Source organism: Struthio camelus, unplaced genomic scaffold (assembly GCF_040807025.1).
Source record: "Struthio camelus isolate bStrCam1 unplaced genomic scaffold, bStrCam1.hap1 HAP1_SCAFFOLD_82, whole genome shotgun sequence".
NCBI lineage: Eukaryota > Metazoa > Chordata > Aves > Struthioniformes > Struthionidae > Struthio > Struthio camelus.
Genome location: NW_027182594.1, coordinates 208,509 through 233,650, shown reverse-complemented (window position 1 = coordinate 233,650; position 25,142 = coordinate 208,509). Strand labels below are relative to the sequence as shown.

Genomic DNA, 25,142 nt, shown 5'->3' with positions numbered 1-25,142 from the left:
CCCGCGCCTGCCAGCCAGACGCAGACCCCGGAGAATTGGAAAAATCGTTTAATTACGAGGGGCCGGGAGGGGTCACGGGGTGGGGGGGTGGGGGGGAACCTCCGACGGCGCTTTGCCGGGGGGGGGGGGCCGGGCCGGGGGGGCCGGGGGCCCCGTCGTCGCCAACACGAAACGCCACAGAGAGACGGGGAGAGCGAGACCGACGCGACTACGCGAGAAAAACCAGCACTGAACGGGGTCGGGGGGGGGCAGGGGGGAACGAGCGGAGAAAACGAAAAGAAAACAAAAAAGGGGGGAAAAAACGGAAAAAAGAAACCCAAACCGAGCCCCCGGCGGGGCGCGGGGGGGCGGCGGCTGGGCCCCCCCCGGCCCGGCTCCCCCCCGGCCCGGCGCCCCCCGCCCGGGGGCTACCAGAAGTCGCGGCGGTGGTAGGAGTCGGGGTCGCAGTACTTGGTGACGACGACTCTGTTGGCGAATTTGCGGCCCGTCAGGCCCTGCATGGCCTTCTGGCAGTCGAAGACCGAGGTGAACTCCACGAAGATCTGCGGGGAGGGGGCGGGGGGTCAGAGTAAGGGGGCGGGACGGCGCCCCGGTGGCCTCCGTGTCCCCGTCCCACCCTGGAGAACCTCTACGTTGTCCCTGTTCCTTCTGTGGCAGCTCCATAGTCCGGACACCTCTCGCGTCCCCGTCCCACCCTGGAGAACCTCTATGTTGTCCCTGTTCCTTCTGTGGCAGCTCCATAGTCCGGACACCTCTCGCGTCCCCGTCCCACCCTGGAGAACCTCTACGTTGTCCCTGTTCCTTCTGTGGCAGCTCCATAGTCCGGACACCTCTCGTGTCCCCATCCCACCCTGGAGAACCTCTACGCTCTTGTTATCTTCTCTACGGTTGTTCCAGGGTCTGGACACCTCTCACGTCCCCGTCCCACCCTGGAGAACCTCTACGCTGTCCCTATCTTCTCTATAGCAGCTTCAGAGTCTGGGGACTCTCCGTGTCCCCGTCCCACCCCAGGAAAGCCCAGCGTCATCCCTTTCTCCTCTGTGACAATCCCAGTGTCCAAACTTCTTCCACGTCCCTGTCCCACCCTGGAGAACCCTGATGTCCCAGCGTTGTCCCTGTCCCTGACGTGGCCACTACAGAGTCTGGGCACCCTCCATGTTCCCATCTCACCCTGGAGAACCCCAACGTCGTTCCTGTCCTCCCGCAGCCACCCCAAAGTCCGGGCACCCTCCCCACGTCCCCCAGGGGAACCCTGGTGCCCCTGTGTCCATCCTGGAGAACCGTGATGTCCCAATGTCACCCCCATCCCATCCATGGCAATCCCAGTGCCTGGACGTCCTGTGTGTCCCCATCTCATCCTGGAGAACCCCAACGTCCCAGAACCTTGGTGCCCCTGGTGTCCCCGTCCCACCCTGGAGAACCCCAACGGTGTCCCGGTCGCCCCACGACCACCGCAGACTCTGGGCACCCTCCCCGCGTCCCTCAGGGCAACCCTGGTGTCCCCGTCCCACCCTGGAGAACCCCAACGGTGTCCCGGTCGCCCCACGACCACCACAGACTCTGGGCACCCTCCCCGCGTCCCTCAGGGCAACCCTGGTGTCCCCGTCCCACCCTGGAGAACCCCAACGGTGTCCCGGTCGCCCCACGACCACCACAGACTCTGGGCACCCTCCCCGCGTCCCTCAGGGCAACCCTGGTGTCCCCGTCCCACCCTGGAGAACCCCAACGGTGTCCCGGTCGCCCCACGACCACCACAGACTCTGGGCACCCTCCCCGCGTCCCTCAGGGCAACCCTGGTGTCCCCGTCCCACCCTGGAGAACCCCAACGGTGTCCCGGTCGCCCCACGACCACCACAGACTCTGGGCACCCTCCCCGCGTCCCTCAGGGCAACCCTGGTGTCCCCGTCCCACCCTGGAGAACCCCAACGATGTCCCAGTCGCTCCATGACCACCACAGAGCCTGAGCTTCCTCCCCGCATCCCTCAGGGCAACCCTGGTGTCCCCGTCCCACCCTGGAGAACCCCAACGGTGTCCCGGTCGCCCCACGACCACCGCAGACTCTGAGCACCCTCCCCGCATCCCTCAGGGCAACCCTGGTGTCCCCGTCCCACCCTGGAGAACCCCAACGGTGCCCCAGGGCGGTGGCCGCCGCCTACCTTGCCGCAGCCGGGCACCTCGACGCCGTCGACGGGCCGGGGGATCTCGATGGACTTGACGACGCCGTACTTGCTGCACTCGTCGCGCACGTCCTCCACGATCTCCTCGTACTCCTCGTCGTCCAGCAGCTCCTCGGGCAGCACCATGTTCATGAGGCACAGCACCTCGGTGGGGTGGCCGCCCATCTGCACCTGCGAGCTCATCAGCCCGGGCACCTGCAGCGTCACCGGGGTCTGGTTTATCGTGCTCTGGGAGGGCGACAGCGGGGTTAAGGGGGGCGCCGGGCCCCCGCGGGCGCCCCCGCCCCCCGCGCGCCCCCCCGGGGCCGCCCCCGCCGGGCCACAGGGGACCCCGGTGGCCGGGGCCCTCTGCACAGAGGGCCCAGGCGGCCGGGGCCCCCCCCCCACCCCGCGAGGGCCCAGGCGTCCGGGTGCCTCCCTCAAGGAGGACCAGGAGGCCGGGGCCCCCCCCCCACCCCGCGAGGGCCCAGGCGTCCGGGTGCCTCCCTCAAGGAGGACCAGGAGGCCGGGGCCCCACTACCACCCCGCGAGGGCCCAGGCGTCCGGGTGCCTCCCTCAAGGAGGACCAGGAGGCCGGGGCCCCACCACCACCCCGCGAGGGCCCAGGCGTCCGAGCGCCTCCCCCACCCCCGCCAGGGCCCAGGCGTCCGAGCGCCTCTCCCGGGGGGGGACCCAGGTGTCCGGGGCCCTCTGCTGAGAGGACAGAGGTGGCCGGGGCCCTCCCCCACCACCCCACGAGGGCCCAGGCGTCCGGGCGCCTCCCCCACCCCACGAGGGCCCAGGCGTCTGGGCGCCTCCCCCCAAAACAGATCCGAGCGCCCCTCCCCACCCCGCCACTTCCCAGAGGACCCAGGCGTCCGGGCGACCCTCTCCGCCCACCCCCAGGTAGTGGGAGAGCCCCCCTCCCTCACCAAGAACCCAGGCGTCCGGCCCTCCCCCCGCCCCCCCTCCCCCCCCCAGAGGGCCCAGGCGTCCGGGGCCACCCACCAGCGTGGCGTTCTTGGCTCCCACGCTGGCTCTCTGCACCAGCAGCTTCTTGTCGCCCAGCTGCATCCCGTTGAGCCCGGCGATGGCCTGGGGAAGGAAGGGGGGGGGACAGGTCAGCGTGGGGGGGGTCCCAAAGCTGCGGGGGGGGGGGCCCGGGGTCTCCCCACCCCCCCAGGAGAGCCCGAATCAGTGGGGGGGGGGCCCAGCCCCGACGGCAGGGGGGCTCCGGCCTCCAGTTTAGCCTCTGCGGCGTGGGAAACGGGGAGTGGGATAGAGCGCTTCTCCGGCTCCGGGGGGGTGTTGGGGTTGGGGGGGTTCAGCCCCTCCCCAAAAAGACAAAAGAAAGCTAAAAAACCACGCTGTGGACACAAAAAAGGCGGGGGGGGGGATACTTGCATTTGAGGCACTGGCGCCGGCCGGGCCGCGCGCAGAGACCCCCCGCGAGCGAACGGCTCTTCCGCCTTCTCCCGCTATAACAAGAAGCGCAGCGGGAGAAGAGCAAAAAAGCGAGGAAATTAAAAAAAAAAAAAGCCAAAAATAAACGATAAAAACCCGGCAGGGCGAGGGAGGGGGGCGGCCGGGGGCTGCCCAGAGCCAGGAGGGCGGCTGGGCCCGGGCGGACGGGGCGGTTTCGACACCGAGGCGAAAAGCGGCGGAGGGGCTGAGGCCGCCCGCGCTCGTGCCGCGCGCCGGGGGGGGTGGGGGGGGGGCTCACCTGGTCGGTGACGTTGATGTCGACGTACTCGCAGAAGGCGTAGCCCTTGGAGAGCCCCGTGGCGCTGTCCTTCACCAGGTTGAAGGCCTTGAGGGGCCCGAAGGAGGTCAGCAGCTCCTTCACCTGCCGCCAGCAGCACGGGACGCTCGTTTCCGCTCCTCTCCGGCCCCCCCACCCCGTGTCCGTCCCCCCCCCCCCCCCCCAACCAACCCGCTCTTCCGAGCGGGATCCCGGCCCCGGGCTGGGGGGAAACGTCCCGCCGCGCCGGGGCCGGGCGCTCACCTGGTCGTCGTTCAGGTAGTTGGGCAGCCCCCCGATGAAGAGCTTGTGCGCCGAGTCCGGCACCACCGTGGACACCACGCCTGGCGGGAGGGGGCCGAGCGGGACGTGAGGCCGGGGCGACCCCCAACGCCCCCCCCTTCTCGCCCCCCCCGGATGGGGGCCGAGCGGGACGTGAGGCCGGGGCGACCCCCAACGCCCCCCCCTTCTCGCCCCCCCCGGATGGGGGCCGAGCGGGACGTGAGGCCGGGGCGACCCCCAACGCCCCCCCCTTCTCACCCCGGATGGGGGCCGAGCGGGACGTGAGGCCGGGGCGACCCCCAACGCCCCCCCCCTTCTCACCCCAGATGGGGGCCGAGCGGGACGTGAGGCCGGGGCGACCCCCAACGCCCCCCCCTTCTCACCCCCCCCGGATGGGGGCCGAGCGGGACGTGAGGCCGGGGCGACCCCCAACGCCCCCCCCTTCTCACCCCAGATGGGGGCCGAGCGGGACGTGAGGCCGGGGCGACCCCCAACGCCCCCCCCCTTCTCGCCCCCCCCCGGATGGGGGCCGAGCGGGACGTGAGGCCGGGGCGACCCCCAACGCCCCCCCCCTTCTCACCCCAGATGGGGGCCGAGCAGGACGTGAGGCCGGGGCGACCCCCAACGCCCCCCCCTTCTCACCCCCCCGCACCCCGGATGGGGGCCGAGCGGGACGTGAGGCCGGGGCGACCCCCAACGCCCCCCCCTTCTCGCCCCCCCCGGATGGGGGCCGAGCGGGACGTGAGGCCGGGGCGACCCCCAATGCCCCCCCCCCTTCTCGCCCCCCCCCGGATGGGGGCCGAGCGGGACGTGAGGCCGGGGCGACCCCCGACGCCCCCCCCTTCTCACCCCCCCGCACCCCGGATGGGGGCCGAGCGGGACGTGAGGCCGGGGCGACCCCCAACGCCCCCCCCTTCTTGCCCCCCCCGGATGGGGGCCGAGCGGGACGTGAGGCCGGGGCGACCCCCAACGCCCCCCCCTTCTCACCCCGGATGGGGGCCGAGCGGGACGTGAGGCCGGAGCGACCCCCGACGCCCCCCCCTTCTCACCCCCCCGCACCCCAGATGGGGGCCGAGCGGGACGTGAGGCCGGGGCGACCCCCAACGCCCCCCCCTTCTCGCCCCCCCCGGATGGGGGCCGAGCGGGACGTGAGGCCGGGGCGACCCCCAACGCCCCCCCCTTCTCGCCCCCCCCGGATGGGGGCCGAGCAGGACGTGAGGCCGGGGCGACCCCCAACGCCCCCCCCCTTCTCGCCCCCCCCCGGATGGGGGCCGAGCGGGACGTGAGGCCGGGGCGACCCCCAACGCCCCCCCCTTCTCACCCCGCACCCCCGGATGCTCCCGCCGCGGCCGCCAAAAGCCCGTTTGGCGGCCCAAGCGGCACCGGGCCGGCCGCAGCGGCGGGTAGCTGCCTCCCGCCGGACGGGACGGGGTGACGCGCGCCCCGGTCCCCCCCCCCTCACCCGGCACGTAGACGGAGGGGTTCTCCGACATGCCGGGCAGCGGCTGGTAGTCGTGGGGCCGGCGGATCTTCAGCGACTGCCCCTGGAAGATGATCCCGTCGAACGCCATGGCCTGGGTGGTCTCGTCCACGGAGCGGAACTGCGGGGGGGGGGGGGCGGAAAATGGGGGCGGCGGTGAGCGGAGCCGCCGGCGGCGCTTCCCCCCGCCGGGGGGAAAAGGCGGGAGGGGGACGGCAGAGCCGCGCTCACCTCCAGGAAGGCGAAGTTCTTGTCCTGGTTAATCTGCACGGCCAGCACCGGGTTGCCGGGCGCCTGGGTGAGGCCGCCGAGGCGCATCTGGGCGTTGAAGAAGTCCATCATGGCTTCCTGGGGGGGGGGAGAGAGGCGGGGGAGGCGCGGTGACGCCGGCCGGCGAGACCCCCGGGGCCCGGCGAGCCGACCGCGCGCGCGGAGACGAGAGCGGGGGGGGGCCGGGAAGCGGGAAACGACCTACTTGCCTGGTGCGGCGGTAGCAAACTTTTGTGCTACGAGGGATTTCAGCCCCACAATTTCCACTTTAAAAAGAAATGGAAACAACTCTTTGATCTTGTTTTTTAGGCCGAGAGTCAAATTCAAAATAAATAAAGGAGAGAGAAAAAGAGAGAGAGAGAGCGATGGCGAGAGAAGAGCAGAGAACGGAGCAGGGAGGGAGAAGACAGAGAGAAAGAGCAGAGAAGGAGGTGGCTTCCAGCGCTAGCCGCTGCGTGGGGCTCCGCTCCCGCGGGCCACGTCCAGGAGACGTCCGGAGGCGGCGTGATCCCGCTTCCGGGGCCGGACCCTCTTCCGCTCGCACACAGACCCGGGGGGGGGGGGAGGGAAAAGGGGGAAGGGGGGGGGGGTTCGGCGCCGAGACCTGACCCAGCTCGTGTCGCGGATGGCTCCTCCAGGTGGCCGGCGTCATCCCTCGGCTGCGCCCGTCCGCCTCCCGCCGCCCCAACGCCCCGCTCCCGAACGCCCGCCGTCGGCCCGCGCTCCGGCTGGGGAAGCGGCGGCTCGGCCGGCGCCGGCGGCGGCCCCCCCCCTCCCCGAGTACCTCGGTGATGCCGAAGGGGATGTTGCCCACGTAGAGGCGCCGCGCCTGCCGCGTCATCTGGCTGCCCACCACCGGCACCGGCGTGGGGGTGACGGCCAGCCCGTCCGGCGTCATGGTGGGCAGCAGCGCCGTGGCGGGGATCTGGCCGGCGGCTGCGGGCGACACCGGAGAGCGGGGCGGGGGGGCTCCGTCAGGGCGGCGGCTCCCCCCCGGAGCGCCCCGAGGAGCGCGAGGAGGAGGAGGAAGAGGAGGGGGGAGGAAGGGCGGCGGGCACCTTGCATGGCTTTGTACTGCATGGGCGTGATGTGCTCGAAGCCCGGCGGCGGCACGTCCCAGTACTTGCGGATCTTCTTCTTCTTCTCGTGCCGGGGCGAGCGGCTGCGCGGGGGGGGCACGCAGGGGTCGGGGGGGCGGCGGGGAGACCCCTCCCCAACCCGCGCCGCCCCCCGAGAGCCGCCGCCGCCCCCCCCCCCCCGCGCCCACGGCCACTCACCTCAGGGGACCCGAGAGGCTCAGGGGCGACCTGCGGGCGGAAGGAGAGGCTGTTGCGCTCGGCGCGGGCTCCGAAAGGGAAGCGGCTCCCCCCCCCACCCCGGGAAGGGCCCAGGCGTCCGGGTGCCCCCCCCCCACCGCCGCCGCTGCCGTACCTGCGCCGCCGGCGGTCCCGCGAGACGCTGCGCTGGTCTCTGTTCCGCCGGTCGCGGCTCCGGCTCCGGCGCTTCCGGTCGCGGCTCCGCGAGCGGCTGTGGCTGCGCTTCCGGTGCCGGTTCTCCTTGTCACGCTCTGCCGGCAGTCGGGGCGCAGGGGGATGCGTTGGGGGGGGGTCGGCAGCCCACCCCCCCCCACGACCCCTCCTGCCCCATTTTCCCCCCCCCCGACCCCACACCGCGGCGTTCCCGCAGGCCGGGAGGAGCCACGTGCGCCGGGCGGGCGGGGAGGGGGGGATTCGGCCACGGGGAGTCGCCGACGGCCGAGGAGCCGCCCCGGCGCCCCCAAAACAAAGACGGGGGGGGGGCACAGACCCTCCTTTTCAGGGGGGGCCCACGGGGACCCCCATCCTCCCCCCCCAGCAGCAGGGACCAAGAGCCCCATGGGGAAATGGGGGGTTGGGGGGGGAGAAGAGACCCCCAAAATGGGGGGCAGCCATGGGGGGGGGAAGCGGAAGAGACCCCTTCAAGGAGGCCCCCACATTGAAGGGGGGGGATTTAGGGATCCTCAAGAAGGAGATTCATGATGGGGGGGAACCCCCTCAAGGGGGGGGGAGAGACCCCCCCCAAGGGGAGGGTTCATGGTGGGGGGGGAGCCATGGGGGGGTGCGAGGACCCCGTGAGGGGCGTGAAGAGGGGGTGATGGGGGGTGAAGGGGGGGTGAAGGGGATCCCCCCCCCAGACACCCACGGGGGGGGGGAGGGGAAAGCCAGGCCCGGGCGCCCCCCCCACCGCGCCGGTACCTTGTTTGTTCTCGTTGAGCTGCCGCTCGAACTCGTCGAAGTCGGACATGATGGCGACGGCGATGGCGGCCCCGGCCCCGCTCCCGCCTCGGCCTCGGCCCCGCTCCCGGCTGCGGCTCCGGCTCCGACCCCGCGCAGGCCGCGGCGGCGCCTTCCCCCGCTCGGCAGCGCTCGGCCACTTCCGGCCCCGCGCTCGGCCGCTTCCGGCCGCGCTCGGCTCCCTTCGGCCGCGCTCGGCTCCCTTCGGCCGCGCTCGGCTCCCTTCGGCCGCGCTCGGCTCTACCCGCTCGGCGCTCGGCTCCCTCCGGCCGCGCTCGGCTCTATTCGCTCGGCGCTCGCCTCCCTTCGGCCGCGCTCGGCTCTATTCGCTCGGCGCTCGCCTCCCTTCGGCCGCGCTCGGCTCTTTCCGGCCGCACTCGGCTCTTTCCGCCTCCGCTCGGCTGCCTCCGGCCGCGCTCGGCTCTTTCCGCCTGCACTCGGCTCTTTCCGCCTCTGCTCGGCTCTACCCGCTCGGCGCTCGGCTCTTTCCGCCTGCACTCAGTTCTACGCGCTCGGTTCTACCCGCTCAGCACTCGACTCTTTCCACCTGCGCTCGGCTCCTTCCGGCCGCGCTCGGCTCTTTGCGCCTGCGCGCCGCTCTATTCACTCGGCGCTCGGCTCTTTCCGCCTGCACTCGGCTCTTTCCGGCCGCGCTCGGCTCTACCCGCTCGGCGCTCGGCTGCCTCCGGCCGCGCTCGGCTCTATTCGCTGGGCGCTCGGCTCTTTCCGCCTGCGCTCCGCTCTACCCGCTCGGCGCTCGCCTCCCTTCGGGCTCCCCCCACCGCTTCGGCTCCTTCCGCCTCGCTGCTCCGTCACTTCCGGGCGGGACCTCGACGACTTCCGGGCGGCGGCTGCGCCGCCGCCGCCGCCGCCGCCGCCGCGCCCGCTCCTCGCTCCGCTCCCCGCCGCGGCGACCGGGACCGGCTGCCCGTGAGCGGCCGCTCCGGTCCAGCTGCTTCTCCCGCCTCCCCCCTCCCCGAGCGGCTCCCGGCGGGCGGATCGGCACCGCTCCCAGCCGCGACCTCGCCGAGGCTCCCTCACTTCCGCTTCCGCCCAGGGGCGACTTCCGGTCCGCCAGCCCCGCCCACCGCCGCTTCGGCAACTTCCGCCGGGGGGGCGGAGCCAGCGCGCGCGCACGCGCGCGGAGGGCAGCGGCGCTTCCGGCCGCCAGCGGAAGTGTCGTCACGGGCAGGCGGGAGCCGCACGTGCCCCCTGGGCGGGGGGAGCCCTCGCGGTGACCCCTGACCCCGGTGACCCCTGACCCCGAGGGTCCCGGTGACCCCTGACCCCCCCCAACACACGGTGGGGAAAAGACACAGCCGGAAACGTCGCTTTTATCCCAAATCGCCGCTTTCTCCTCTGTCATGTCAAGTCTCTGCCAGAAACCGGTTGTTTTTGTACATTTTTCTCTCCCTTTTCCAGGGTGTTTTCTTTTTTTTTTTTTTCTTCCTTTTCCTGCTTTTTCCCTGGTCCAGGTGACGGGGGGGGGCAGAAACGTCACTGACACCGAGCTGGGGGGGGGCAGGGGACCCCTCACCCCCCGGGGGGGCCCAGGCTTCCGGGGGGGGGGGCTCCTGGCTGGGGCCCAGGTGTCCGGGGGGGTCTCTCGGGGGTCCCCAGTGTGCTGGGGGAGGGCTCCAGGCCAGGTTGGGGGGTGGTTTGGGGGTCTGGGAGGGGGGCCCAGGCGTCCGGGGGGCTCTCGGGGGTCCCCAGTGTGCTGGGGGGGGGCTCCAGGCCAGGTTGGGGGGTGGTTTGGGGGTCTGGGAGGGGGGCCCAGGCATCCGGGAGGGGTCTCAGTGCTCCAGGCCAGGTTGGGGCTGGGCCCAGGCGTCTGGGAGAGGGTGTTGGGGCTCCAGGCCGGGTTGAGGGGAGCTGGAGGGGGGCCCAGGCGTCTGAGGGGAGAGTCTTGGGGCTCCAGGCTGGTTTGGGGGGGGCTGAAGGGGGCTCCTGGGGGGGTCTGAGGCATCCAGGGTGGCTCCTGGGGGGGTCCCAGGCATCCAGGGGGGGTCTCCTGGGGGGGCCCAGGTGTCCGGGGGAGGCTGAGGGGGGCTCCTGGGGAGACCCAGGTGTCCAGGGGGGTCCCAGGCGTCCAGGGGGAGGTGAGGGGGGCTCCTGGAGGGGTCCCAGGTGTCCGGGGGGGGTCTCCTGGGGGGGCCCAGGCATCCGGGGGAGGCTGAGGGGGGGTCCCAGGCATCCAGGGGGAGGTGAGGAGGGCTCCTGGGGGGGGTCCCAGGCATCCGGGGGGGCTCCTGGGGGGGCCCAGGCATCCGGGGGAGGCTGAGGGGGGCTCCTGGGGGAGTCCCAGGCGTCCGGGGTGGGGTGCAGGGGCTCCAGGCCGGGTCGGGGGAGGTGGGGGGGCCCAGGCGTCCGGAGGGGGGGCCCATCACCGCTTGAAGCGGTAGGTGATGGGCAGCAGCAGCTTGCTCTTCTTGAGGGCCTGCACCTTCTTGAGGGTCTCGTCGTCGAGGGCCAGGAAGCAGCGGCGCGAGTACTCGAGGAGCCGCTCCTTGGAGGGGTCGAACTCGCCCACCTCGGCCAGCTTCTCGGGCGCCACGATGAGCAGCTCGGCGATGGGCGTCGTCAGCGCCACCGTGTTGCGGTCGACGCGGTGGTGCTCGAAGGCCCGGCTCATGCTCTTCAGCTTCTGGAACGTCGTCAGGATCTTCTTGTAGCGGCACAGCACCCCGTCGGCGTCCTTCACTGCCCCCCGGGCGCGGGGCCCCAAGGGTGGGGACGCGGGGACGGGTGGGCACGAGGACATGGGGACAGACGCGAGGACGTGGGGACGCAGGCACGGGACGGACATGAGGACACGGGGATGGAGACGAGGGGGACGAGGACATGGGGACAGATGCGAGGACGTGGGGACGCAGGGACGGGACGGACATGAGGACACGGGGATGGAGACGAGGGGGACGAGGACATGGGGACGGACGCGAGGACGTGGGGACGCAGGGACGGGACGGACATGAGGACACGGGGATGGAGACGAGGGGGACGAGGACATGGGGACAGATGCGAGGACGTGGGGACGCAGGCACGGGACGGACATGAGGACACGGGGATGGAGACGAGGGGGACGAGGACATGGGGACAGACGCGAGGACGTGGGGACGCAGGCACGGGACGGATATGAGGACACGGGGATGGAGACGAGGGGGACGAGGACATGGGGACAGACGCGAGGACGTGGGGACGCAGGCACGGGACGGATATGAGGACACGGGGATGGAGACGAGGGGGACGAGGACATGGGGACAGATGCGAGGACGTGGGGACGCAGGCACGGGACGGACATGAGGACACGGGGATGGAGACGAGGGGGACGAGGACATGGGGACGGACGCGAGGACGTGGGGACGCAGGGACGGGACGGACATGAGGACACGGGGATGGAGACGAGGGGGACGAGGACATGGGGACAGATGCGAGGACGTGGGGACGCAGGCACGGGACGGATATGAGGACACGGGGATGGAGACGAGGGGGACGAGGACATGGGGACAGGACGGACACGAGGACATGGGGACAGACGCGAGGACGTGGGGACGCAGGCACGGGACGGATATGAGGACACGGGGATGGAGACGAGGGGGACGAGGACATGGGGACAGACGCGAGGACGTGGGGACGCAGGGACGGGACGGATATGAGGACACGGGGATGGAGACGAGGGGGACGAGGACATGGGGACAGGACGGACACGAGGACATGGGGACAGACGCAAGGACATGGGGACACGGGGATGGAGACGAGGGGGACGAGGACATGGGGACAGGACGGACACGAGGACATGGGGACGGACGCGAGGACGTGGAGACGCAGGGACGGGACGGACATGAGGACACGAGGATGGAGACGAGGGGGACGAGGACATGGGGACAGGACGGACACGAGGACACGGGGACAGACACAGGATGGACAGGGACATGGGGACAGACGGGGATGAGGACACGGGGACAGGGACAGACACGGGGACAGACAGATGCGGGACAGAGAAAGAGAGAGACTCCGTCACGTCCGGGGTCCCCTGGGGAGGGACAGGGACGGGGGGTGGTGTCCCGGGGGGGGCCCTGGTGTCCCCAAGGGGGGCCCTGGGGGGGGGTCCGCATGGTCCCTGGGGGTTTTGGGGGGGTTCCACTGTCCCCAAGAGGGTCTGGGGGTGTTAGGGGGTTCCCATGGGTCTTGGGGGGGTCCCAATGTCCCGGGGGGGTCCCTAGGAGTGTTGGGGGTCCTGGTGTCTCCAAGAGGGTCCCTGAGAAGTCCATGGGGGTTTTGGGGCGTCTCTGAGGAGTTGGGGGGGTCCCCAATGTCCCCATGGTCCCCAAGGGGGTTGCTGGTGGGGGGTCCTAGTGTCCCCGGAGGTCTGGGGGGGGAGTCTCAGTGTCCCCAGGAGGGTCTCGGGGGGTCCCCAGGGTCTCAGTGGGTCCCCAAGAGGGTCTCTGGGGGTTTTGGAGGTGCTTGATGTCCCCAAGGAGGTCCCCAAGGGGGTCTGGGGGGTCCCCAAGCGGTTCCCTGGGGGTTTGGGGGGGTCTCAGTGTCCCCAAGGGGGTCTGGGGGGTCCCCAAGCGGTTCCTGGGGGTTTGGGGGGGTCTCAGTGTCTCCAAGGGGGCCGGGGGGGTCCCCAAGCGGTTCCTGGGGGTTTGGGGGGGTCTCAGTGTCTCCAAGGGGGCCGGGGGGGGTCCCCAAGCGGTTCCTGGGGGTTTGGGGGGGGTCTCAGTGTCTCCAAGGGGGCTGGGGGGGGGGGTCCCCAAGAGGGTCCCTGGGGGTTTTGGAGGTTCCTGATGTCCCCAAGGAGGTCCCCAAGGGGGTCTGGGGGGATCTCAGTGTCCCCAAGGGGGTCCCTGGGGGTTTGGGGGTTCCCAGTGTCTCCAAGGGGGTCTGCGGGGCTCTCCAAGAGGATCCCTGGGGGTTTGGGGGGGTCCCAGTGTCCCCAAGGGGGTCTGCGGGGTCCCCAAGCGGTCCCTGGGGGTTTGGGGGGGTCCCAGTGTCCCCAAGGGGTTCTGCGGGGTCCCCAAGCGGTCCCTGGGGGTTTGGGGGGGGTCGCAGTGTCCCCAAGGGGGTTCTGCGGGGTCCCCAAGCGGTCCCTGGGGGTTTGGGGGGGGTCCCAGTGTCCCCAAGGGGGTTCTGCGGGGTCCCCAAGCGGTCCCTGGGGGTTTGGGGGGGGTTCCCAGTGTCCCCAAGGGGGTCTGCGGGGTCCCCAAGCGGTCCCTGGGGGTTTGGGGGGGGTTCCCAGTGTCCCCAAGGGGGTCTGCGGGGTCCCCAAGCGGTCCCTGGGGGTTTGGGGGGTCGCAGTGTCCCCAAGGGGGTCCCGGGGGGTCCCGTCGCCCCGTCTCACCCCGCTGGCGCTCCCGGGTCTTGGGCTTGGCGAGGCGGCGGCGGGCGACGGGGCCGCGGGGCCGGTGGCCCTTGCGGTGGCCGGCGCCGTCCTCGGAGGGGGGCCCCAGGGAGGAGGCGACGCTGTCGTTGTCGGTGGCCTCGCCGGCGCGGCCCTCGCCCGCCTCGGCGCGTCCCCGCGGCGCCGCCCGGCCCCGGCCGTGCTCCTCTGCGGGCCCCGCTCAGCGCCGGGCGGCCCGCGGCCCACCGCGGCCCCTCGCCCCCAGCACCTCCCCGTCCCCACGTCCCACCGCGGCCCCTCGCCCCCAGCATCTCCCCGTCCCCGCGGCCCACCGCGGCCCCTCGCCCCCAGCATCTCCCCGTCCCCGCGGCCCACCGCGGCCCCTCGCCCCCAGCATCCCCGGCCCCATATCCCCATGTCCCACCACGGCCTCATGCTCTGAGCATCCCTGTCCCCACGTCCCACCACGGCCCCTTGTCCTGAGCATCCCCCATCCCCATATCCCTATGTCCCACCATGTCCCCATGCTCTGAGCATCCCTGTCCCCATGTCCCACCACGGCCCCTCGCCCCCAGCATCTCCCCGTCCCCATATCCCCATGTCCCACCATGTCCCCATGCTCTGAGCATCCCTGTCCCCACGTCCCACCGCGGCCCCTCGCCCCCAGCACCTCCCCGTCCCCACGTCCCACCACGGCCCCTCGCCCCCAGCATCCCCGTCCCCATATCCCCATGTCCCACCATGTCCCCATGCTCTGAGCATCCCTGTCCCCATATCCCACCGCGTCCCCTTGTCTTGAGCATCCCTGTCCCCATGTCCCACCACGTCTCCTTGCCCCAAGCATCTCCCCATCCCCGTATCCCACCACGGCCCCTTGCCCCAAGCATCCCCCATCCCCATATCCCCATGTCCCACCACGTCTCCTTGCCCCAAGCATTTCCCCATCCCCACGTCCCACCATGTCCCCTTGTCCCGAGCATCCCCCATCCCCATATCCCCATGTCCCACCATGTCCCCATGCTCTGAGCATCCCCATGTCCCATGTCCCCATGTCCCACCACGTCCCCTTGCCCCCAGCATCTCCCTGTCCCCACGTCCCACCACGTCCCCTTGCCCAGAGCATCCCTGTCCCCCCGTTCCACCATGATCCCTTGCTTTGATCGTCCCTTTGTCCCCATGTCCCACTGTGTCCCCATGCTCTGAGCATCCCCATGTCCCACCACGTCCCGTGTCCCCATGCTCTGAGCATCCCCATGTCCCACCACGTCCCGTGTCCCCACGTCCCACCGTGTCCCCATGCTCTGAGCATCCCCATGTCCCACCACGTCCCGTGTCCCCACGTCCCACCGTGTCCCCATGCTCTGAGCATCCCCGTGTCCCACCACGTCCCGTGTCCCCATGTCCCACCACGTCCCCATGCTCTGAGCATCCCCATGTCCCACCACGTCCCGTGTCATGTCCCACCACGTCCCCATGCTCTGAGCATCCCCATGTCCCACCACGTCCCGTGTCCCCACGTCCCACCGTGTCCCCATGCTCTGAGCATCCTCATGTCCCACCATGTCCCCTTGCCCTGAGCATCTCCCCGTCCCCATGTCCCATCACATCCCCTTGCCCCGAGCATCTCCCTGTCCCCGCATCCCACCATGATCCTTTGCTTTGATTGTCCCTTTGTCCCCATGTCCCCATGCTCTGAGCATCCCCATGTCCCACCACGTCCCGTGTCCCCATGTCCCACCGTGTCCCCATGCTCTGAGCATCCCCATGTCCCACCATGTCCCCTTGCCCTGAGCATCTCCCCGTCCCCATGTCCCATCACATCCCCTTGCCCCGAGCATCTCCCTGTCCCCGCGTCCCACCATGATCCCTTGCTTTGATTGTCCCTTTGTCCCCATGTCCCCATGCTCTGAGCATCCCCATGTCCCACCACGTCCCGTGTCCCCACGTCCCACCGTGTCCCCACGCTCTGAGCATCCCCATGTCCCACCACGTCCCGTGTCCCCATGCTCTGAGCATCCCCATGTCCCACCACGTCCCGTGTCCCCACGTCCCACCGTGTCCCCATGCTCTGAGCATCCCCATGTCCCACCACGTCCCGTGTCCCCACGTCCCACCGTGTCCCCATGCTCTGAGCATCCCCATGTCCCACCACGTCCCGTGTCCCCACGTCCCACCGTGTCCCCATGCTCTGAGCATCCCCATGTCCCACCACGTCCCGTGTCCCCACGTCCCACCGTGTCCCCATGCTCTGAGTATCCCCATGTCCCACCACGTCCCGTGTCCCCACGTCCCACCGTGTCCCCATGCTCTGAGCATCCCCATGTCCCACCACGTCCCGTGTCCCCACGTCCCACCGTGTCCCCATGCTCTGAGCATCCCCATGTCCCCCCGGGTCGCCCTGCCCTGAGCGTCCCTTGTGCCCCCACGTCCCCCCCGCGCCCCCTCCGTGTCCATACCCGCCGCCTTGCGCGTGCCTGTGCCCCCCGCGTCCCCCCGCTCACCGGCGTCCCCGCGAGCGCCGGAGATGAACTTGTCGAGCTGGCAGCGCAGGAAGTCGCGCTCCTCCTCCAGGTCCTCGATGCGCTTCTGCAGCCAGGCGTTGCGCTCCAGGGCCAGGTGCAGCTGGGCCTTCACGCCGCCCGCCAGCCCCGGCCCCGGCTCCGGCACCTCTGCGGCCGGCCGCGGCGTGGGCCCCGGCGTCCGGGCACCCCACGCACCCCCTCCCCGAGGAGCCCAGGTGTCCGGGTGCCCCCTCCCCAAAGGGCCTAGGCATCCGGGCACCCCACGCACCCCCTCCCCGAGGGGCCCCGGCGTCCGGCACCCCACACACCCCCTCCCCGAGGGGCCCGGGCGTCCGGCACCCCACACACCCCCTCCCCGAGGAGCCCAGGTGTCCGGGTGCCCCCTCCCCAAAGGGCCTAGGCATCCGGGCACCCCACGTACCCCCTCCCCGACGGGCCCAGGCGTCCGGGCACCCCACACACCCCCTCCCCGAGGAGCCCAGGTGTCCGGGTGCCCCCTCCCCAAAGGGCCTAGGCATCCGGGCACCCCACGTACCCCCTCCCCGACGGGCCCAGGCGTCCGGGCACCCCACACACCCCCTCCCCGAGGAGCCCAGGTGTCCGGGCACCCCGTGCACCCCCTCCCTGAGGGGCCCAGGCGTCCGGGTGCCCCCTCCCCGACGGGCCCCGGCGTCCGGGCACCCCACACACCCCCTCCCCAAGGGGCCCGGGCGTCTGGGTGCCCCCTCCCCGACGGGCCCGGGTGTCCGGCACCCCCCACACCCCCTCCCCGACGGGCCCCGGTGTCCGGCACCCCACACACCCCCTCCCCGAGGAGCCCAGGCATCCGAGCACCCCATGCACCCCCTCCCTGAGGGGCCCAGGTGTCCGGGCACCCCCTCCCCGACGGGCCCGGGCGTCCGGCACCCCACACACCCCCTCCCCGAGGGGCCCCGGCCTCTGGCACCCCACACACCCCCTCCCCGACAGGCCCAGGCGTCCGGGCACCCCACACACCCCCTCCCCAAAGGGCCCAGGTGTCTGTGCCCCCTCTCCCCAACAGACCCAGGCGTCCGTGCACCCCCTCCCCAAGGGGCCCAGGAGTCCGGGCGCCCCCCCACCTTCGAAGTGGCTCTGGGGGGGGCTGAGGCTGTAGAAGATCTGCGGCTCGATGTGCGGCGGCTCCTCGAAGGGCAGCGAGATCTCGAAGGGCTCCTCGTCCTTCTTCACTGTGGGGGGACAGGACGGGGGTCACCGGCACCCCGGGACCCCCCCGACCCCCCCCGGACCCCCCATATCCCCCTGGAGCCCCTCAGACCACCCTGGACCCTCAGATCCTCCTGAGACCCCCAGTTCCCCCGGGACCCCCCCCCGGACCCCCAAAGCCCTCCAGATCTGCAGATCCCCCAGACCCTCCCGGGACCCCCAGACCCCCACAACCCCCCCAGACCCCTCTGGGACCCTCAAACTCCCTCAGACTCCCGGCCCCCCCAGACTCCCCCTGGACCCCCAGATCCCTCCAGGACCCCCAGACCCCCCGAACCCCCCCCAAAACCCCCAGGACCCCCAAATCCCCCAGACCTGCAGACCCCCCTGGACCCCCAGACCCCTCTGGGATCCCCAAACCCCCCAAACCTCCTGGTCCCCCCCAGACACCTAAATCCCCCTAGACCTGCAGACTCCCCAGACCCTCCCCCGGGACCCCCAGATCCCTCCAGGACCCACAGACCCCCCCAGACCGCTGGACCCTCCCTGGCCCCCCCCAAACCCCCCAGACCCTCCCCGGGACCCCCAGACCCCTCTGGGACCCCCCAGATCGCTCTGGGACCCCCAGACCCCCCCAGACCTGCAGACCACCCCAGACCCCCCCAAACCCCCAGACCCCCCCAGATCCCCCCGGGACCCCCCCAGCCCCCCGGGACCCCCCCAGGCCCCTCCAGGACCCCCCAGACCCCCCCAAACCCCCCGGCCCCCCAGATCCCTCCAGGACCCCCAGACCCCCCAGGACCCCCAGACCCTCCGGGACCCCCAGACCCCCCCAATCCCCCCAGATCTCTCCAGGACCCCCAGACCCCCCCAAACCCCCCAGATCCCTCCAGGACCCTCAGACCCCCCAAACCCCCCCAGATCCCTCCAGGACCCCCAGACCCCCCCAAACCCCCTCAAACCCCCAAACCCCCCCTAGACCCCCCCAAACCCCCCCAAACCCCCCAGATCCCTCCAGGACCCCCAGACCCCCCCAGACCCCCCAGATCCCTCCAGGACCCCCAGACCCCCCCAAACCCCCTCAAACCCCCCAACCCCCCCCTAGACCCCCCCAAACCCCCCAGACCCCTCCAGGACCCCCCCAAACCCCCCAGATCCCTCCAGGACCCTCAGACCCCCCCAAACCCCCCAGACCCCCCCAGATCCCTCCAGGACCCCCAGACCCCCCCAAACCCCCCAGACCCCACAGATCCCTCCAGGACCCCCCCAAACCCCCCAGACACCCCCAAACCCCCCAGATCCCTCCAGGACCCCCCCAAACCCCCAGACCCCCCGGGACCCCCCAGACCCCCCGGCCCCCCCCGGCCCCGGTACCGGCTCGGCGGCGGCCGCCGCGGTCGCTCATGGCGGGGGCGGCCCGGGCCCCCCCGGCCCCCGCGCTGCCTCCGGGCACCTCGGCGGGACGCTGCGGGGCGGAAGGAGCGGGCGGGGGGGGGGTCAGCGGGCCGCCGAGGCGCCGGCCCCCCCCACACCCCAAAAACCCGGGAATTCCCCCCAAAACCGGCCGCCCCCCCCCCCCCCCCCCCCGCCCGGTGCCGGCGCTTCACCCCGCTCCGCATCCGCCCGGCGCCGCCGCCCGGCCAGGGACCGTCTGCAAAGAGCCGGCGGGGAGCGGCGGCGAAGGGGGGCCGCGGGCACCGGCGCCTCCGCCCCCGCCCCTCCTCCCGCCCCCCCTCCCTCTCCCCACCCCTCCTCCCCTCCCTCCCTCCCCTCCCTCCTTCCTTCCCTCCCTCCTTCCCTCCCTCCGGCCCCTTTTTCGTCCCCCGCCGAGAGCGGCTCTTTGCCGACGCTCCCCGGCCGCCCCCTCCACCCCTCCCGCCACGCCGCGGCCAGGGACCGGGGATCAATTCCGCAGCGCCGCCGCGGGCGAAGAGAGCGCGCGCGGCCGGGGGGGGGGGGCGGTTAGGGAGCGTCTCCAAAGTGCCGCGCCCGGCACCTCCCGCAGCCACCGGGGGGGGGGGGGTTCCACGCACACGCGTGAGCGCGCGCGCACACACGGAGACACCCACACACACATGCACGCACACGCACACCCCTGTGGCCGTGCTCTTGTGCACGCACCGGGGGGGGGGGGCTGTGCCCGTGTAAACACGCACACGCGTGTGCACGGGGCCACGCACGCACACACAGACACGCGGCCCGGAGGCACCTGGGCCCGGGGAGGGGAGGGGGGGGGTTGTGGGGATCACCCGGACGCCTGGGCCCCCCTGTGATGGTGGGGTCCAGCCCTTCTCCTGCCCCACGCAGGGCTCTGCCCCCTGCAGGACTCCTGGGTCCCTCCCGGCCCCACGGGCACCTCTGTGGGGAGGGGGCAGCGGGGCCGGTAGGGGTGCGCCAGGGCCCCCTGGTGACAGCGGACTCCCCAGGACGCCTGGGCACCCCGGACACCTGGGCCCCTCCCAGTGGGGTCCCCTGGACACCGGGGTCCCCAGGTGACAGTGGGATACCCGGATGCCTGGGCCCGCCAGACGCCTTGGTCCCTCTCGGTGGGGTCACCCGGACACCTGGGCCCCCGGCTGCCTGGGCCCCTCCTGGCAGGGTCGCCCAGATGCCTTGGGTCCCTGGGTGACAGCGGGGTCACCTGGATGCCTGGGCCCCCTGAACACCTGGGCCCTTCCCAGCAGGGTCACTCGGACGCCTGGGCCCCCCAGACGCCTGGGCCCTTCCCGGCAGGGTCACTCGGACGCCTGGGCCCCCCAGACGCCTGGGCCCCCCGGACGCCTGGGCCCTTCCCGGCAGGGTCACTCGGACGCCTGGGCCCCCCAGACGCCTGGGCCCCCCAGACGCCTGGGCCCTTCCCGGCAGGGTCACTCGGACGCCTGGGCCCCCCAGACGCCTGGGCCCCCTGGATGCCTGGGTACCTCCTGGTGGGGTCACCCGGACGCCTGGGTCCCCCGGACGCCTGGGCCCCCCGGACGCCTGGGCCCTTCCCGGCGGGGTCACCCGGACGCCTGGGCCCCCCGGACGCCTGGGCCCTTCCCGGCGGGGTCACCCGGACGCCTGGGCCCCCCGGACGCCTGGGCCCTTCCCGGCGGGGTCACCCGGACGCCTGGGCCCCCCGGACGCCTGGGCCCTTCCCGGTGGGGTCACCCGGACGCCTGGGCCCCCTGGACGCCTGGGCCCCCCGGACGCCTGGGCCCTTCCCGGCGGCGGCGGCGGGCGCGGGGCGCCGCGCGCCGTTTCCATCCGGGCTCCAAACGCTGCGACACCGGCGCGGGCCGCGGGGGCGACGCCGGACGGAGGCGGCCGCCGCGCCAGGCCCCGCCGCGCCCATGGCGCTGCCCCCCGGCCGCCGCCTGCCCTGAGCCGCCGCCGGGCCGAGCCGATGCTGCGGCGGCGCCGCCGGAGCCTCCTCCCGCCCCGGAGCGCGGCCTAGTCCGGCCCCGGCCCCCAGCGCCGCCGCCGCCGCCGCGCCATGAGCCGAGGCGCCCGCCCGAGCCCATGAAGGTCCGGAGATGGGAGCCGGGGCGCGGGGCCGCCCGCAGGTAACGGCCGCCGCGGGGCCCAGGCGTCCGGCACCCCCAGAGCTGCCATCACCCCTCGGGCAGGGAGGGGGCCCAGGCGTCCGGCACCCCCAGAGCTGCCATCACCCCCGGGCGGGGAGGGGGCCCAGGCGTCCGGCACCCCCCGAGCTGCCATCACCCCCGGGCGGGGAGGGGGCCCAGGCGTCCGGCACCCCCAGAGCTGCCATCACGCCCGGGCGGGGAGGGGGCCCAGGCGTCCGGCACCCCCAAAGCTGCCATCACCCCCGGGCGGGGAGGGGGCCCAGGCGTCCGGCACCCCCAGAGCTGCCATCACGCCCGGGCGGGGAGGGGGCCCAGGCGTCCGGCACCCCCAGAGCTGCCATCACCCCCGGGCGGGGAGGGGGCCCAGGCGTCCGGCACCCCCAGAGCTGCCATCACGCCCGGGCGGGGAGGGGGCCCAGGCGTCCGGCACCCCCAGAGCTGCCATCACGGCTCGGGCGGGGAGGGGGCCCAGGCGTCCGGGACCCCCATAGTTGCCATCACGCCCGGGCGGGGAGGGGGCCCAGGCGTCCGGCACCCCCAGAGCTGCCATCACCCCCGGGCGGGGAGGGGGCCCAGGCGTCCGGCACCCCCAGAGCTGCCATCACGCCCGGGCGGGGAGGGGGCCCAGGCGTCCGGCACCCCCCGAGCTGCCATCACCCCCGGGCGGGGAGGGGGCCCAGGCGTCCGGCACCCCCAGAGCTGCCATCACGGCTCGGGCGGGGAGGGGGCCCAGGCGTCCGGCACCCCCAGAGCTGCCATCACCCCCGGGCGGGGAGGGGGCCCAGGCGTCCGGCACCCCCAGAGCTGCCATCACCCCCGGGCGGGGAGGGGGCCCAGGCGTCCGGCACCCCCAGAGCTGCCATCACGCCCGGGCGGGGAGGGGGCCCAGGCGTCCGGCACCCCCAGAGCTGCCATCACCCCCGGGCGGGGAGGGGGCCCAGGCGTCCGGCACCCCCAGAGCTGCCATCACCCCCGGGCGGGGAGGGGGCCCAGGTGTCCGGCACCCCCAGAGCTGCCATTATCCCTTGGGCAGGGAGGGGGCCCAGGCGTCCGGCACCCCCAGAGCTGCCATCACGCCCGGGCGGGGAGGGGGCCCAGGCGTCCGGCACCCCCAGAGCTGCCATCACCCCCGGGCGGGGAGGGGGCCCAGGCGTCCGGCACCCCCAAAGCTGCCATCACCCCCGGGCGGGGAGGGGGCCCAGGCGTCCGGCACCCCCAGAGCTGCCATCACGCCCGGGCGGGGAGGGGGCCCAGGCGTCCGGCACCCCCAGAGCTGCCATCACCCCCGGGCGGGGAGGGGGCCCAGGCGTCCGGCACCCCCAGAGCTGCCATTATCCCTTGGGCAGGGAGGGGGCCCAGGCGTCCGGCACCCCCAGAGCTGCCATCACGCCCGGGCGGGGAGGGGGCCCAGGCGTCCGGCACCCCCAGAGCTGCCATCACCCCCGGGCGGGGAGGGGGCCCAGGCGTCCGGGCCGCCCGCTAACCCCTCTCCCCCCACCGCCAGCAGCGCTGAGGCCTCGGGTCGCCCCACGGATCCGCCGCCGCTGCCGCCGCCGCCCTCCGCCGCCGCGGAGCCTCCCGGCGCCTCCCCGTCGCCGCCGGACCGCGACGGCAGCCCCGAGGCGGCGGCGGGCGGCCGCTACCTGCTCATCGACAGCCAGGGGCTGCCCTACACGGTGCTGGTGGCGGAGCCGGGCGGCCCCGGGGCGCTGCGGCGGGTCTTCTGCTGCCCGGTGTGCGGCCGCTCCTTCGAGTACCTCTCCTACCTGCAGCGCCACAGCATCACCCACTCGGAGCACAAGCCCCACGTGTGCCGGGCCTGCGGCAAGGCCTTCAAGCGCACCTCGCACCTGGAGCGCCACAAGTACACCCACGCCGGGCGCAAGCCCCACGCCTGCCCCCTCTGCCCCCGCCGCTTCCGGGACTCGGGCGAGCTGGCCCACCACCAGCGGGTGCACACGGGCGAGCGCCCCTTCCAGTGCGCCCACTGCCACCTGCGCTTCGGCGAGCGCAACACGCTCCAGCGGCACGTCCGGCGCAAGCACCTGCCCCGGGCCCCCGCGCCGTGAGGGGCCGCGGCGGCGGTGGGGCTCGCGCGCCGAGACGTGGTGACCGAGGGGTTGGGGGTCCAGAGGGACGGCGGCCGTCAGGCTCGTGCATGGAGCGATGACGCCCTGGGGGCCGGGGAGGTGGAGGGACGGTGGCCACGGGGCTGGTGCGCGGAGCCGTGGTGGTGTTGGGTCAAGAAACATGGCGGCCGGTGTCCCCGGGGCTGGTGCGCGGAGCCGTGGTGGCGTTGGGTCAAGAAACATGGCGGACGACGTCCATGGGGCTGGTGCGCGGAGCCGTGGTGGTGTTGGGTCAAGAAACATGGCGGGACGGCGTCCATGGGGCTGGTGCGTGGAGCCGTGGTGGCGTTGGGTCAAGAAACATGGCGGACGGCGTCCATGGGGCTGGTGCGCGGAGCCGTGGTGGCGTTGGGTCAAGAAACATGGCGGCCGCTGTCCATGGGGCTGGTGCGCGGAGCCGTGGTGGCGTTGGGTCAAGAAACATGGCGGACGGCGTCCCCGGGGCTGGTGCGCGGAGCCGTGGTGGTGTTGGGTCAAGAAACATGGCGGACGGTGTCCATGGGGCTGGTGCGCGGAGCCGTGGTGGCGTTGGGTCAAGAAACATGGCGGACGGCGTCCCCGGGGCTGGTGCGCGGAGCCGTGGTGGCGTTGGGTCAAGAAACATGGCGGACGGTGTCCATGGGGCTGGTGCGCGGAGCCGTGGTGGCGTTGGGTCAAGAAACATGGCGGACGGTGTCCATGGGGCTGGTGCGCGGAGCCGTGGTGGCGTTGGGTCAAGAAACATGGCGGACGGTGTCCCCGGGGCTGGTGCGCGGAGCCGTGGTGGTGTTGGGTCAAGAAACATGGCGGACGGTGTCCATGGGGCTGGTGCGCGGAGCCGTGGTGGCGTTGGGTCAAGAAACATGGCGGCCGGCGGCCATGAAGCCGAGGACACGGCGGGACGGTGGTGACGCCGGGGCCGGGGGCCCGGGCAGGTGGGGCACTGGGCGGGGCCACGGACGGTGGCTGCGAGGATGGCCCCGCCCCGTGGCCCCTCCCCCTCCCCGGGGTCCCTCCCACATTTGTTTGTTCGTTTTTTAATTATTATTAAAAACGCTTTTTTTGGTTGTTCTCGGCTCCCCCGTTGCCTTATTCCGGGGGGGGGGGTGAGGGGCGGGGGGGGGCGCCGCGACGGGACCGACCCCCGGCCATCACCCCGTGCGCCCACCACGACAACCCGCCGCCGACCAACCACCGGCCGCCCCGCCCCCAACCCCACCACCGACCCCTGGAGCCGCCCCCAAACCCAACCGACCTGCGAACCGACCAGCCGGCCCGCCCCCAAAAGCAGCCGGCCCCCAACCCGACCCACCCGCCAGCAACCCACCACCCGCCGACCAGCCCAACCCACCACCCACCACCCGCCGACCAACCCAACCCACCCACCAACCCACCAACCACCGACCAACCCAACCCACCAACCAATCCACCCCACCCACCACCCACCACCCACCAACCAACCCAACCACCGACCAACCCAACCCACCACCCACCACCCACCACCCACCAACCAACCCAACCACCAACCAACCCAACCCACCACCCACCACCCACCGACCAGCCCAACCCGCCCACCAATCCACCAACCACTGACCAACCCAACCCACCACCCACCGACCAACCCAACCCACCAACCAACCCAACCCACCGACCAACCCAACCCACCAACCAACCCAACCCACCAACCACCGACCAACCCAACCCACCCACCAACCCACCAACCACTGACCAACCCAACCCACCACCCACCGACCAACCCAACCCACCACCCACCAACCACCGACCAACCCAACCCACCCACCAATCCACCCCACCGACCAACCCACCACCCACTGACCAACCCAACCCACCGACCAACCCACCAACCACCAACCAACCCAACCCACCGACCAACCCAACCCACCAACCACCGACCAACCCAACCCACCCACCCACCAACCACTGACCAACCCAATCCACCGACCAACCCACCAACCACCAACCAACCCAACCCACCGACCAACCCAACCCACCCACCCACCAACCACCAACCAACCCAACCCACCGACCAACCCAACCCACCAACCACCAACCAACCCAACCCACCGACCAACCCAACCCACCAACCACCAACCAACCCAACCCACCCACCAACCCAACCCACCCACCCACCAACCACCAACCAACCCAACCCACCGACCAACCCAACCCACCATCCACCAACCACTGACCAACCCAACCC

General features: G+C 72.6%; 3 protein-coding genes across 6 annotated transcripts; 1 reads left to right on the top strand and 2 right to left on the bottom strand.

Annotated features, from left to right (window-relative positions):
• Positions 1-32: 32 nt before the first annotated feature.
• U2AF2 (U2 small nuclear RNA auxiliary factor 2) lies at positions 33-8,304 on the bottom strand. Of its 2 annotated transcripts, none has more exons than XM_068929203.1 (12): positions 8,164-8,304; positions 7,361-7,496; positions 7,207-7,236; positions 6,988-7,091; positions 6,714-6,865; positions 5,891-6,007; positions 5,642-5,780; positions 4,162-4,241; positions 3,880-4,002; positions 3,165-3,251; positions 2,157-2,405; positions 33-542 (listed from the first exon to the last, which is right to left on the bottom strand). In XM_068929203.1, the coding sequence occupies exons 1-12, from the start codon at positions 8,210-8,212 to the stop codon at positions 408-410; spliced, it is 1,401 nt and encodes a 466-aa protein (XP_068785304.1). In that variant the 5' UTR covers positions 8,213-8,304; the 3' UTR covers positions 33-407. The 2 variants fall into 2 exon arrangements, with proteins under 2 accessions (XP_068785304.1, XP_068785305.1); XM_068929204.1 differs by having other exon boundaries at positions 2,157-2,372.
• A 2,206-nt stretch (positions 8,305-10,510) lies between these two features.
• CCDC106 (coiled-coil domain containing 106) lies at positions 10,511-20,029 on the bottom strand. 2 transcript variants are annotated; one of them, XM_068929207.1, is made up of 6 exons: positions 19,755-20,029; positions 18,622-18,712; positions 17,163-17,270; positions 16,042-16,209; positions 13,541-13,747; positions 10,511-10,902 (listed from the first exon to the last, which is right to left on the bottom strand). In XM_068929207.1, exons 2-6 carry the CDS (start codon positions 18,650-18,652, stop codon positions 10,586-10,588), a joined length of 831 nt encoding a protein of 276 aa, XP_068785308.1. In that variant the 5' UTR covers positions 18,653-18,712; positions 19,755-20,029; the 3' UTR covers positions 10,511-10,585. The 2 variants fall into 2 exon arrangements, with proteins under 2 accessions (XP_068785308.1, XP_068785307.1); XM_068929206.1 differs by lacking the exon at positions 19,755-20,029 and adding an exon at positions 18,855-18,956.
• Positions 20,030-20,633: 604 nt separating this feature from the next.
• On the top strand, positions 20,634-23,991 carry LOC138064949 (zinc finger protein 581-like). 2 transcript variants are annotated; one of them, XM_068929201.1, is made up of 2 exons: positions 20,634-20,792; positions 22,318-23,991. In XM_068929201.1, exons 1-2 carry the CDS (start codon positions 20,749-20,751, stop codon positions 22,880-22,882), a joined length of 609 nt encoding a protein of 202 aa, XP_068785302.1. In that variant the 5' UTR covers positions 20,634-20,748; the 3' UTR covers positions 22,883-23,991. The 2 variants fall into 2 exon arrangements, with proteins under 2 accessions (XP_068785302.1, XP_068785303.1); XM_068929202.1 differs by having other exon boundaries at positions 20,635-20,792; positions 22,321-23,991.
• Positions 23,992-25,142: the final 1,151 nt, after the last annotated feature.